This window comes from Papio anubis, chromosome 17, assembly GCF_008728515.1.
Source record: "Papio anubis isolate 15944 chromosome 17, Panubis1.0, whole genome shotgun sequence".
NCBI classification, from domain to species: Eukaryota; Metazoa; Chordata; class Mammalia; order Primates; family Cercopithecidae; genus Papio; species Papio anubis.
Window position 1 is genome coordinate 43,353,123 of NC_044992.1, and position 13,941 is coordinate 43,367,063.

Genomic DNA, 13,941 nt, shown 5'->3' on the forward strand with positions numbered 1-13,941 from the left:
AATATTCTCAACAAATTAGGCATAGAAGAAACATATCTCAACATAATAAACTCCATAAATGACAAACCTACAGCAATCATCATATTGAATGAGGTAATAGAGGAATGCCTTTCCTCTAAGAACTGGAAGAAGGCAAAGATGCCCACTTGCATTACTTTTTTATTTATTTATTTATTTGTTTATTTTTGAGATGGAGTTGTGCTCTGGTTGCCCAGGCTGGAGTGCAATGGCGCAGTCTGGGCCCATCGCAACGTCTGCCTCCCGGATTCAAGTGTTTCTCCTATCTCAGTCTCCCGAGTAGATGGGATTACAGGTATGCGCCACCATACCGGGCTAATTTTTTTTGTATTTTTAGTAGAAATGGGGTTTCTCCATGTTGCTCAGGCTGGTCTTGAACTCCTGACCTCAGGAGATCCGACCACCTTGGCCTCCCAAAGTGCTGGGATTTCGGGCGTGAGCCACTGTGCCCCACACACTGTCATCACTCTTAATCCACGTAGTACTGAAGTCTTAGCCAGAGCAATCAGGCAAGAGAAAGAAATAAAAGCCATCCAAATTGGAAAAAAGGAAGTCAGTCAGACCAGTGTGAAGGTAGTGAGTGATCTCAATCTCACAGTAAGTTACGGATTGAACTCCTTGTTCTACTCTTTCCCCACTTCTCACTACTGCACTTGAGTAGTCTTAAAAAAAAAAAAAAAAAAAAAAACAAGGCAAATTGTCCCCCTTTGAAGATGACATGATACCTCACATATAGAAAAATATAAAGATTTCACCAAAAATCTCTTAGAACTGATAAATTCAGTAAAGTTGCGGAATACAAAATCAATATACAAAAACGGAGGAAAAAGACCTCTACAATAAAAACTACAAAACTGATGAAAGAAACTGGAGAGGACACAAACAAATGCAAAGACATCTCGTGTTCATGGATTGGTGGATTGAATAATTAATATTGTTAAAATGACCATACTTTTTTTTTTTTTTGAGACAAAGTCTCGCTCTGTCACCCAGGCTGCAGTGCAGTGGCACAGTCACAGCTCACTGCAGCCTTGACCTTCCAGGCTCAAGCAATCCTACCACCTTGGCTCCCGAATAGGTGGAACTACAGGTACATGCCACCACATCCAGCTACTTTTTATTTTTATTTTTTTGTAGAGATAGGGTCTCACTTTGTTGCCCAGGCTAGTCTCAAACTCCTAGGCTAAAGCAATCCTCTGGCCTTGGCCTCCCGAAGTGCTGGGATTACAGGCGTGACCACCACACCCAGCCTTCACGTTCTTATTCCTATGTGGGGGCTAAAAGAGTTGATCTTATAGAGGTAAAAACTAGAATGAGAGCTGAGCGCGGTGGCTCACGCCTGTAATCCCACCACTTTGGGAGGCCGAGGCGGGTGGATCACCTAGGTTGGGAGTTCGAGACCAGCCTGACCAACACGGAGAAACCTCGTCTGTACTAAAAATACAAGAATTAGCCGGGCGTGGTGGCGCATGCCTGTAATCCCAGCTACTCGGGAGGGTGAGGCAGGAGAATCGCTTGAACCCGGAGGCGGAGGTTGCGTGAGCCGAGATCGCGCCACTGCACTCCAGCCTGGGCAACAAGAGCGAAACTCCATCTCAAAAACAAACAAAAAAGCAAAACAAAACAAAAACAAGAAAATAAACAAACACGCACACGGAGGTGGGGCGGCGGAGCGGCGGCCGGGAGGAGGAGGGGAGAGGTAAGAAACCAATGATAAAACAAATGAAGCACATTGTTAACAATAGGTGAATCTGAGCCGAAGTTAAACGTGCGTTCTTTTGCACTATTCTTGCAACTTTTCCAAATAAAACGTTTCTTTAAAATCATGTTCAGGGGACCTGGATTCCAAGCCGAGCCCCTTTTCTCACTCGGTGCATGACCCTGAATGAATTCCTTCCTCTCGGTTGGTCTCAGTGTTTCAGCACAGATGGTTCTCTCTGGGTCTGGTAATCAATGTCTCACAACTCTGAGGACGTTTGCAGACAGGGCTTTGGAAGGAAGACGGCCCTTCGTTTCCCCCAAAGGGTCTCAGCCCGCCGCTGATTTCACCACGACTTCCCCCAGAGTTCTACCTGTCCTCTTTCATCAGTCATAAACTTGCCCCTACTCATTTTTGCCACCAACTGGACGCCCACCTCCTCTTTCCCGGAGCCCTAAGGCTCACCTTTCCTCAGTCTTAGCCGCTATACAGGATAGGCACGTGCATTTAGCCCCAGGAAACTACAGCTCCCAAAAGGCTTTGCGGCAACATCGTCGCGGTGATCACCAAAGAAAAAACGCTTTTCTTCGCGGGCCCGCCGCTGCATAGCCTTTTGGAAGTTGTAGTTCATCTGTTAAGAGCCGTGGAACCAGGGTGAGGTTCTAAGCCACCCTTCCCAGAACTCGCAGCTCTCGTCCCCACCAATAGGAAGCCTGGATCTTGGAAAGCGGGCGGGGCAGAGGAGCGCATGCGCAGTATGCGTGGTTGGGGAATTCATGTGGAGGTCAGAGTGGAAGCAGGTGAGAATGGAGGGGGCGGCAAAGGCCAGTCTCTGGGCGTCTCTGCAATCCTGTGCTCCATGATGCGCACTTTGGGCGAGGAGAGTGCGTGCGTGAGTCCGACTTGTGAGGGAGGGGAGAAGAGGCTGAGCCCGGGACGAGCCAGGGGTTGCTTAGAGTAAGGGAGGTGTCCATGGGGGCAGGGTGAGGAATAATCCAGAAGCCATTAGAAATGGAAAGGGCCAGGTGTCCCAGCCTCGGAGAAGGAAGATTTAAATGCACTGGACGAGATAAAGGTAGTCTCAGGAGTTGAGGTCTGGGAAGTAGGGAGGGAGGATTTGAGGCTGGAGCGGGCAACGACGGTGGGGCGGAGCGTTAGAAAGTTAGATGCTAGAGTGATTTCTAGTTAGGTCAACTGTGCTTATGCCCACCCCGCCTCAGCCCCACCCTCCCAGTTATTCCAGAACTCTTTGTCCCTGTGCAACTAGTTAGAGCCTTTCTCCCAAATGGGTTCTTAAGTTATCTTGGCCCCAGGATGTCATCCAGCTCCTGCTTCCATAAGAAGCAGGTCGTTCCTAATACACAATGTTGAGAAGCAGTATGGTGAGGAGGAAAGCTGTGTCTGCTAGCATTAGACTTTTGGGTTCTAATTCTGGTTCTACCACTTAATAACTGCAATCTCGGCTTCTCATGTAACCTCTCTGTGTGCCTCTGTTTCCTCTGTAGTAATATGCTTCATAGGGTAATTGTGAGAAGTAAAAAAATTTCTTTTATTAGGCTACCTGATATAAGTGTTAGCTGTAATGGTTACTTTTTTGGTTGGCATCAACATGTAGCACATTTTTCGAGTTATTTTTTCAAACCATAATTGCAGCAATCCAACCACACAGCCTCTTTTTGGGGGCCTGCTTGTCCAGGAAATGAGAGGGTGGTTTAGTATGGTGCTAAGTTCTCTATGGATTTCAAGCCCATGCATTGTTTTCATTATTGAACCAAGTGTCCCAGACACCTTACTTTAAATGGTTGAGAAAAAAAAGAGAAATCAGCCAGGTGTGGTGGCTCATGCCTGTAATCCCAACACTTGGGAGGCCGAGGCAAGGGGGACACTTGAGCTCAGGAGTTCAAGACCACCTAGGGCAACGTAGTGAGACCCCATCTCTGCAAAAAAATGAACAAAATTAGCTGGGCGTGGTGGCTAGCTAATTTAACACTTCTGTGGACCCTGCTACTTGGGAGGCTGAGGTGAGAAGATTGAGCCTGGGAGGTCGAGGCTTCAGTGAGCTGAGATTGCGCCACTGCACTCCAGCCTGGGTGACAGAGCAAGACCCTGTCTCAAGAAAAAAGAAAGAAAAGAAACGGGGGGAAAAAAAAGCAGAAGAATTGATAGTACACTTTACAAGCTACAAAGCATTATTAGGTATCCTTCAATGGATGATTTAGCACTTTCAGGAATGGGGAAATAAATAGCCTGGTTGAAAAGTGACTGTTGTGTGTCAGAGAGGGCCTTCTCTGAGGATTTGGCATCAAGTTTGATTGTATTTTGTTTTTATCCCCTTAGGTGTGAGAGGGTCCAGCAGAAGAAAACATGGCTGCCAAAGTGTTTGAGTCCATTGGCAAGTTTGGCCTGGCCTTAGCTGTTGCAGGAGGCGTGGTGAACTCTGCCTTATATAATGGTGAGGCATGGAGGGACAGTGGGTCACTGCACTTTGCTGGGAGATTTCTGTTGGTCTGCATAGCCCATGTGACACTCTTGATGGTAGCTGCTGTCGGTGAATATGTTTGTGGCCAAGAGGGCTCATCTCTTGCCATTTCATACCCTAGGACTGCACTGTTACCAGAGCCCCTGACCTTTCAGTCATAGGTTCTCTCAGAGCCTTTATTCAAAAAGAGCCTCCCAGCCCACTTCCTAGTTGGGTGTGTCCAGTGGCTCCTGTCAAGGTGAAGTGAAGCCGCACCACCCAAATGCTGCTGCGCAGTGTCTGGATTGCCCTGGCTATCTGAAATGGAGATCTCATTTGTTCTCCTCTTCTTGCATGTGGAATAACAGCAAAGGCTGCAGATCTGTTTGGGCGACCTTGTCCGGAACAGGAGCTTTTGCTCTGCTGAATTTGGATAGTTTCAGAAGAAATATCTTTGAGATGCACTGCCCAGCTTTTAACAGTGTAGGAGGGGGGTTAAGCTGGGTTTTCTTTCACTTTACTGTGGAAGCTTCCTCATTGGTCAAGCAATGGATTTGACCTGACTGTATCTGTAGGACCCCCTTTAACTCTGACATTCTAACAGTTTCACATGCTGCAAAGCAGCAGTAGGTTGACCCATCTGGTGTGTGGCTGGCTGACAAGAGGAGCTTTACTTTCAGAGTGAAGATTTGGACCAATGATAAAGTTCAGAGAGGCAGCTGATTCGAAAAGCCTGCTTGGCTTATATGACACATCTTAGCAGTTCTGTGATCCTTTTGGCCACACCTGCCACTAGACAGTATTTGCCGTCATAAATTTCTCTCTCTGCCAAGACAGCTCTATAACCCCTTAAAACTTTAGAGAAACAGAGCTATTAGGAAGAAAGAGTGGGACCTCCTAAATGTAGGATTCCCATAATGAGGGTGCTGCTTCTGGGAGCACTAGGTTACATTGGAGCCCCTTGGATATGTGGTAACTGGGAAGACCTCAGTGAGTTTTAGAAGTTTTGGTAGGTGATTCCTGGAAATATGTTGGTGGGAGTTCAGGGATAGAATGGTCATTCAGAAAATCAACAGCCAGTTCCCTCAAGGAGAAAGGATGCTAAGGAACAGATCCCATTTCCAATCCTTGGGGACATGTGGAACAGGAAGTGATTGCTTAGTTTTGTAGCTATTTAGAAGTCTCTAGAGACCAGGAGTTGGGGAAGACAGAGAAGAGGGGAGACTTAATAAGTGAACAGAAAGCACCAGGGCTCTTTCAAAGACATGATCCTTTTGTTTAAAGGATGAGAAGATTTTTATGACATGTCATTATCCTTTCTTCCTAGTGGATGCTGGGCACAGAGCTGTCATCTTTGACCGGTTCCGTGGAGTACAGGACATTGTGGTAGGGGAAGGGACTCACTTTCTCATCCCATGGGTACAGAAACCAATTATCTTTGACTGCCGTTCTCGACCACGTAATGTGCCGGTCATCACTGGTAGCAAAGGTGAGTCTTGCCTGTGGTTCAGGTAAAGTAGGGAGTGTGGAAGAGGTGCTCTGCTCTTTTGTGTTGCCGGAGCATCTGTGGGATACCAGGATCCAAAAGAGTTTGGACTGTACATCACAGGAATGACTGGACTACTTGCCCTGGAGAGTTCAATATGGAATCTTAGAAATATCCACTTATGGCTGGGTGCAGTGGCTCATGCCTGTAATCCCAGCACTTTGGGAGGCCGAGGCAGGTGGAGCACCTGAGGTCAGGAGTTCGAGACCAGCCTGGCCAATGTGGTGAAACACTGTCTCACCTAAAAATACAAAAATTAGCCGGTGGTGGGGGGTGCCTGTAATCCCAGCTACTCAGGAGGCTGAGGCAGGAGAATCGCTTGAACCTGGGGAACGGAGGTTGCAGTGAACTGAGATCGTGCCACTTTACTGCAGCCTGGGCAACAGAGTGAGATTCTGTCTCAAAAAAAAAAAAAAAAAAAAAGAGCTATAGAACACGCCTCAAATCGCTGCGTTTCTGTTCTGTACTGTTTTGCAGTTGTTTTCAGGATACATTATGTACCTATTTCTAAAACTATTGATAGGAGCTTCCAGAGATCAGGGAGTTGTCGGTATTAATACATTGCCCACCTCTCTTGGTGCACAGTTCAGGGCTCTGTCTCATGGGCGCTTGGTCCATATTGTTGACGTCTGTAAGCAAGCCATGACGGTGCTTTGGCTCCTTGCAGGCCTGAATTGTCCAGGGGAAGGTATAATTCTCTCCCTGGATCCTTTAACTGGCTCAAGTAATGAGAAGCAGAACATAGATGGGTCTATTAACCCCTTATATGTGTTACACATTTGACAGAGTGCTTTTTGACTATTTTTTCCTTCAGTTTTCCCCAACATTTCCTCAAGGCCCAGAAAGCAAATGAAGTTGTCCTCATTCTCATAGACAAGGAAATAAGCTCAGGTTGGCTAAGGCTTAGAGAGGCCACATCATTAGTAAATAGCCCAGATCTTTCGACTACTAGTCTAACACGGTTTCTACCAGACCCAAACTAACCTCTCCAAGGCTGACTCCTGACTTGGCCACAATCACCAGAGCTTGAAAAGGCCTCACCCTACAATTCTTAGCATTGGCCTGTCTATTGTCTTAAAATGTTCAGTGTTGCAAGCGTTACATGGCGCCTGGTAGACATATAATCTGAATTACATGTATCTGAGGGCATTCAGGGGATACCAAAAAGCTGCTATCACTGAATGTTCTAAGAAATTATAAACTCTTGGCTGGGCGCGGTGGCTCAAGCCTGTAATCCCAGCACTTTGGGAGGCCGAGACGGGCTGGATCACGCAGGTCAGGAGATCGACCATCCTGGCTAACACGGTGAAACCCGCCTCTACTAAAAATACAAAAACTAGCCGGGCGAGGTGGCGGGCGCCTCTGTAGTCCCAGCTACCGAGGCTGAGGTGCAGGAGAGAATGGCTTAAACCCGTGGGGCAGAGCTTGCAGTGATGGAGATCCGCCACTGCACTCCAGCCCGGCGACAGAGCTGCAGACCTCGCCTCCCAAAAAAAAAAAAAAAAAAAAAAAAAAAAAAGAAATTATAAACTCTTTGTGATGCTCTGTTGGGTTCTCTGCCAAGGAAACAGGCATACCTATTCCTTGCCCTCTAGGATCTTATAATCAGCAGATTTGCTTATAAATTGTAGCCAATTTGGAGCCAGGCACAGTGGTACGTGTCAGCTACTCAAGAGGCTGAGGCAGGAGAAATGCTTAAGCCCAGGAACTTGAGTCTAGCCTGGGCCACATAGCAAGACCTTGTCTCTAAAAATAAAAATAAAAATTACCAGGCATAATGGCTCACACCTATAATTCTAGCATTGTGGGAGGCTGAGGCAGGTGGATCACTTGAGCCCAGGAGTTTGAGACCAGCCTGGGAAACATGGCGAAACTCCAGCTCTACAAAAAGTACAAAGATTACTGGGTGTGGTAGTATGTGCCTGTGTAGTCCCAACTACTTGGAAGGTGTAGGTAGGAGGATCAGTTGAGCCCAGGAGGTCAAGGCGGCTACAGTGAGCCTTGATCTTGCCACTGCACTTCAGCCTGGGCAACATGTGACCCTGTCTCAAAATACATAAAAATTGTAGCAAATTGGAGTAGGAAAGGCCATATAAAAGACCACTTGTGGCTAGGCGCGGTAGCTCACACCTTTAATCCCAGCACTTTGGGAGGCTGAAGCAGGTGGATCACCTGAGGTCAGGAGTTTGAGACCAGCCTGACATGGTGACACCCCGTCTCTACTAAAAATACAGAATTACCTGGGCATGGTGGCGTGTGCCTGTAATCGCAGCTACTTGGGAGGCTGAGGCAGGAGAATCGCTTGAACCTGAGGTGGAGGTTCTTGTGAGCCGAGATCATCCCATTGTACTCCGGCCTGGGCAACAAGAGCAAAACTCCGTCTCAAAAAAAGGAAAAATAAAAAAAAAAAGCACTTGTTTTCCTACAGTGGTTTTTATTTTTAACTCCAGTGTTTGTCCCCTACCCTAAGATTTACAGAATGTCAACATCACACTGCGCATCCTCTTCCGGCCCGTCGCTAGCCAGCTTCCTCGCATCTTCACCAGCATCGGAGAGGACTATGATGAGCGTGTGCTGCCGTCCATCACGACCGAGATCCTCAAGTCAGTGGTGGTGAGTGAACAGGGGCCCTTAGCCCCAAGCCCAGAGCACCTCCCCAGAAGGGTGCCAGGTGGCAGGAAGCGCTTGGCAGTGGGTTGGTTGGGATGTGGCTGCAGTTTCCTGGTTCCTTTTCTGCTTCCTCATTCACCTGACCTGCCCTTCTGCTCCTCCCTTTGAAACCAGGCTCGCTTTGATGCTGGAGAACTAATCACCCAGAGAGAGCTGGTCTCCAGGCAGGTGAGCGACGATCTTACAGAGCGAGCAGCCACCTTTGGGCTCATCCTGGATGACGTGTCCTTGGTAAGATCTTTCGGGAGACCGAGGGGAAGGGGCTGCAGTTCTCGTTAGGCGCCTGGCTCCATTTCTGGGCAGACGCTATTAGGTCCCTGCTTCTGCTTTGCTAGATGTGAGGCTTGAAAACACAGAAACATGTTGAGGCGAGGCAGTCTCTGTGGGTTTTTCAGTTGAGGGTTCTTTTGCCTTCCCCCTGCCACACACATTTTTCTTATGACCTCTGGTTGTATCCAGATAGTCCCTAACCACGAAATGTTTTACGTTCTCCAAACTGTGTTACCCAGAAAGTGATGCCTTGTTAACCCTGTTTGACACAGGCAGAAACTGTCTGGTAGAGACCAGAGAACAACTCGGGTAGTCTTTATCCCTAGCACAGACCTCCCAGCCTGACCCCTGGGAGTTTCCTAACACTTACAGTCCGAAGCTCAGTGATGGAAGTTCTGGGAACCCTAGTGAAAGGTGATAGAGTGTAAACGAATGGTTCGATTCCCCCAGGCCTGGTATAGGGGGCAAGGGACATCTCTGAGGCATAAGCTATCCTCTTGAGACACTATAGCTTGTGTGTTTATATGACATTGGATGTCATAACTCAGACAGAAAGCAATACAGGCAGGATAGCGTTTCAGGTTGAGGAGGGTGAGGGGAAGGGTCGTGTTTCTAGATTCTCTGGGAAAAATCATTTGGAGTGATTTGTTTGGGCAGTGAGGTAAAGTGCTTCCTGTTCAGTTCTCCCGTGCATCGCTAGGGAAAGGCACAGCTTCCCCCAGCATCTGTGCAGCTGTTTAAACAGCCACTGGACAACACCCAGTGCTAACCCCGGGGCACTGCTCCACCTTGCTCCGCCTGCTGGAACCCCCGGGGGCTTCGGGCTCCCTCTGCTGGCAAGAGGCCAGGCTGCAGCCGTTCTGCAGGCCCTCCCCTGGTAATTACCGTGAACCTGAACACCTTGGCTGTGAGAAAACGCTGCGTAAAAACCTAAGGGAAAAGTTGGCATTTTACTAGACTTTAACCACATACTCTATTCTGGGGAAATGTGGGCTGACCACAGGAAACCCTGTCTAAGAGGTGTGAGAAGAAAATTAGGTTTCATGGGGAATTCGCTGCCCTCAGCTGGCCCTTTTAGAAATAAATTTTATTCCTTAATTATACATTTCATTTTTCATTTCTCAGGATCAGATTTTCTTACCCAAACTTTGACTGAGAGGCTAGAAATGGATCAGGCGAGGTACAACAGCTGCAGTTAGAGTTCGGAGCTTAAACATTCTGGGAGAGAATGAGACCAGGATTTACTCATCAGGAGCAGTTCGGGGCTGCTTTTTTAAAAGCGGAGGCTGGGAGAGCGGAGGAAGTGAAACAACTAGAATCTGATGGCAAAACCAATGCTCTCCTCTTGATTCTTTTTCAATAAAAAGTAGGATGAATAAGTAAATTGCTCTAGGCTGGGCATTAGGAATGCTGAGGTCCCTTCCCATTGTTTGTGCTATGGTTAGGGACAGTCACGTCAGACCTGACATGATTAGGGAAGGTCTATGGATCATCAGACTTCTAAACCTTCAGCCCGACCAATGACTTTACCTGCTTTCTCTTTCTTTTAAACCCTTTAACAGAACCATTCACATTGGGAATAGCATGATTTGCGTTCCACCACCCCTCGTCCTCTTCCTGTTCAGTGGTGGAGCTGCTGTGGGAAGAAGTGGACTGGTTAATCCATAAGCAGAGAGCATCAGGCTCTTGGATCCCTAGGAACCAGCAGCCTCCCTCGCTCTCAGGGGCCCCGTTTTGCATCTGGCCTTCCTTGGGCTTTGAACAAGGCATCAAAGGCCCTTGGAAGAGCACTAGTCAGTGGCGGGGGTCTTAGAACCCACAGTTCTCCTCTGGGGAGGTGGTCGATTCAATAGATACCTTCTGGTGCCCATGGGCCCCATCAAAAGCCCCAGGTGCCATTTGCTACATGAGGTCGCTCGCTGCACTGAGAGTGACAGAGTAGTGTACAGGAGCAGTTGGGCAGCCAGAGATGCTGGGTGTAAACTCAGTTTGGATACAGATACAGAGATGGAAGAGTGTTCTGGCCTCACAGATGCCTCCAGCTGCTAGAGCCATTGCTGGCCTCTTCCTTCCAGCGGCCGTGGAGGCGTCCCAGCAGTGCTGTCTAAGCAATCACACTGCCTCATCTTGTGCTCACTCTCTCCCCTTAGACACATCTGACCTTCGGGAAGGAGTTCACAGAAGCGGTGGAAGCCAAACAGGTGGCTCAGCAGGAAGCAGAGAGGGCCAGATTTGTGGTGGAAAAGGTGAGCATTCAACCAGATGGCAGGAGCCTCTCTCCCCTTTCTCCTGCACTCAGCTTCCCCATTTGCTGGGTGGCCTGGAAATTCATCATCTGTCATCCCTTCTTCCGGGATAATCGGAAGGGGCTTGAAGGAATTGTACTTCTGCAATTGGTTCCAGAGTCTTCGGGGGCTAGTCAAGGATATGTGGAGTTATGTTCCGAAATCACCGAAGGGTAATTTTTCTTCCACTTCTCTGAGATCAAAAACACTCTCTTACAAATGAAAATGTTTCTCCTGGAGTATTTTCAGCTTCACTGAGAAGTCATTTTTAACCATAGTTACATAGTGAAAGCTGACAGCAAAAAAGATCAAACGTTGCACCAGATGTGCTTTCGTCACTGGATTTTTTTCTAGGGCTAAATCCATCCAGATGTGTCAAAGAATGCGATGGGACGCAGTGTATTTGCGTAGCAGCCTGGTCTTTCTGGTATTTGCAAAGACATGTTTATTGTTGTCCCCCTCTTCCCACCACCAGTATCCCTAATTGGTGGGGAGATGGAGGCAGCAAGAAATAAAATGGGAAAAGAGGAATAGATTTAATTTTGGAGAATGAAAACACTGTGTGGGCAGGGACTTGCGTTGCTTTGTATCTTCCATAACTTCAGAGATTATAACAAGTCTAGTATAGTGCCTGGCGATAGTAGGTATACAGTAAATGTTTGTTAAGCAAATAGACGCAGGGCCCAGCCATTTCAAAATTGTATGTAATTTCAGGGAGGCTTAATACTGTCCTCTTCCTCACACTCCTGAAGGTCACACATTTCAGAGAACTGTCTTCCTCTTAATATTGGTAGGGCAGGCCTAGGAGGTCTCACTGTGGGTGCCTGGATTCTGGTCAGGAATCAGCCTAGCCCACAGGCAGCTCTAGGAACAGTCACAAGTGCATGCTGCTCTTCCTTAGCCATCCTGAGGTTTTTTGTTTGTGACAGCGGCTCCCTCTGTGGCCCAGGCTGGAATGCAATGGCATGATCATAGCTCACTGCAGCCTTGACCTCCTGGCTCAAGTGATCCTCCTGCCTCTGCCTCCCAAAGTGCCAGGATTACAGGCATGAGCCACCACACCTGGCCCTGTCCTGGCTTTGATGAAGTCCTTTAGACTTGGGGCTGGAAGGAAAGATGAGCCTTGAGGGTTGATTCCATTTTTCTTTTGCTTCTGTTTTCCTTGGCCTTGGATCCTCCTGGCTCAGAGTAGAGTTGTTAAGCTAGATTGCAATTAATATTAATGAGGACTTTGAAATAAGACAAATATTCATGCAACCAACAGAAATGTATCTCTCCCATGACGAGTGAGCATGAAAGGGAAGGGGAGGACTGGTGGGCTGTGTGCTCTGCCTCCCCCCGCCATCAGGAGGAGGTAAACTCCCCAAGTTCCTCCAGGAGCCTGGGAAGGTGGCTTTCTGGTGAAGGGCCTTTGGTTGTAGCCTGACATGCGGTGCCCTGAGGTTTGGTCTTAGTCTGTCTCCACCTCCATTCTTTTAGGCTGAGCAGCAAAAAAAGGCAGCCATCATCTCTGCTGAGGGTGACTCCAAGGCGGCTGAGCTGATTGCCAACTCACTGGCCACTGCAGGGGATGGCCTGATCGAGCTGCGCAAGCTGGAAGCCGCGGAGGACATCGCATACCAGCTCTCACGTTCTCGGAACATCACCTACCTGCCAGCGGGGCAGTCTGTGCTCCTCCAGCTGCCCCAGTGAGGGCCCACCCTGCCTGCACCTCCGCGGGCTGACTGGGCCACAGCCCCGATGATTATTAACACCGCCTTCCTTCTGCCCCCACCCCAGAAATCACTGTGAAATTTCATGATTGGCTTAAAGTGAAGGAAATAAAGGTAAAATCACTTCAGATCTCTAATTAGTCTATCAAATGAAACTTTCATTCTTCTCACATCCATCTACTTTTTTATCCACCTCCCTACCAAAAATTGCCAAGTGCCTATGCAAACCAGCTTTAGGTCCCAATTCGGGGCCTGCTGGAGCTCCGGCCTGGGCACCAGCATTTGGCAGCACACAGGCGGGGCAGTGTGTGATGGACTGGGGAGCACAGGTGTCTGCCTGGGTCCACGTGTGGCCTCTGTCCTGTTGCTGATGGAAGATTTGCGGATGAGGGCACATGTGGCTGAACTGAGAAGGCGGCAGGCCTCCGTCTTCCCAGCAGTTCCTGCGCAGATGCCGCTGAAGAGAGGTGCCGGGGAGGGGCAGAGAGGAAGTGGTCTGTCTGTTACCATAAGGCTGATTCTCTTTAACTGTGCGACCAGCGGAAACAGGTGTGTGTGAACTGGGCACAGATTGAAGAATCTGCCCCTGTTGAGGTGGGTGGGCCTGATTGTTGCCCCCCAGGGTCCTAAAACTTGGATGGACTTGGATAGTGAGAGAGGAGGCCTGGACCGAGATGTGAGTCCTGTCGAAGACTTCCTCTCTACCCCCCACCTTGGTCCCTCTCAAATGCCCAGTGGAATTCCAGCTTGAAGGATTGCATCCTGCTGGGGCTGAACATGCCTGCCAAAGATGTGTCCGACCTACGTTCCTGGCTCCCTCGTTCAGAGACTGCCCTTCTCAGGGGTTCTATGCCTGTGCTGGGAAGGAAGCAACCATGGGAAGGAAACAAATGTGTATAAACTGCTGTCAATAAATGACACCCAGACCTTCCGGCTCAGCCATGAGTTGGTTTTTTTGTTTGTGGGAGCTGTGGGATCAGAACAGAGTGTTCTAGCAGTTTTTGTGTGCACATGTTTGCATTGCCAGCTGGGACAGCATCTCCAGTAAGGCAGAAAATGCTTTGTTTTCAGAAAACACTTTGTGCTGTGTTCCAGATCCATCCCCAACCCGAAGGGAATCTCTGTGGTAGCAGGTGAGGTTTGTCATGGGATGGGCTAGTAGGCGGTGAAGGTGGGTGGAGGGCAGTTAACTTGTTCTGTGTGTTTTGGTGCCGCTACTCACTGGGAGTTACAGGCCTGCCCACCAACTGCCAGCAACACCTTCCGCCAATGCTAGGGAAGTG

At 48.6% G+C, this 13,941-nt stretch overlaps 1 protein-coding gene across 3 annotated transcripts; it reads left to right on the forward strand.

Annotated features, from left to right (window-relative positions):
• Positions 1-2,428: 2,428 nt before the first annotated feature.
• PHB (prohibitin) lies at positions 2,429-13,596 on the forward strand. Of its 3 annotated transcripts, none has more exons than XM_017950546.3 (7): positions 2,429-2,517; positions 4,055-4,169; positions 5,503-5,664; positions 8,192-8,334; positions 8,506-8,622; positions 10,812-10,907; positions 12,426-13,596. In XM_017950546.3, exons 2-7 carry the CDS (start codon positions 4,082-4,084, stop codon positions 12,636-12,638), a joined length of 819 nt encoding a protein of 272 aa, XP_017806035.1. In that variant the 5' UTR covers positions 2,429-2,517; positions 4,055-4,081; the 3' UTR covers positions 12,639-13,596. The 3 variants fall into 3 exon arrangements, with proteins under 3 accessions (XP_017806035.1, XP_017806036.1, XP_017806037.1); XM_017950547.3 differs by having other exon boundaries at positions 2,490-2,609; XM_017950548.3 differs by having other exon boundaries at positions 2,509-2,601.
• Positions 13,597-13,941: the final 345 nt, after the last annotated feature.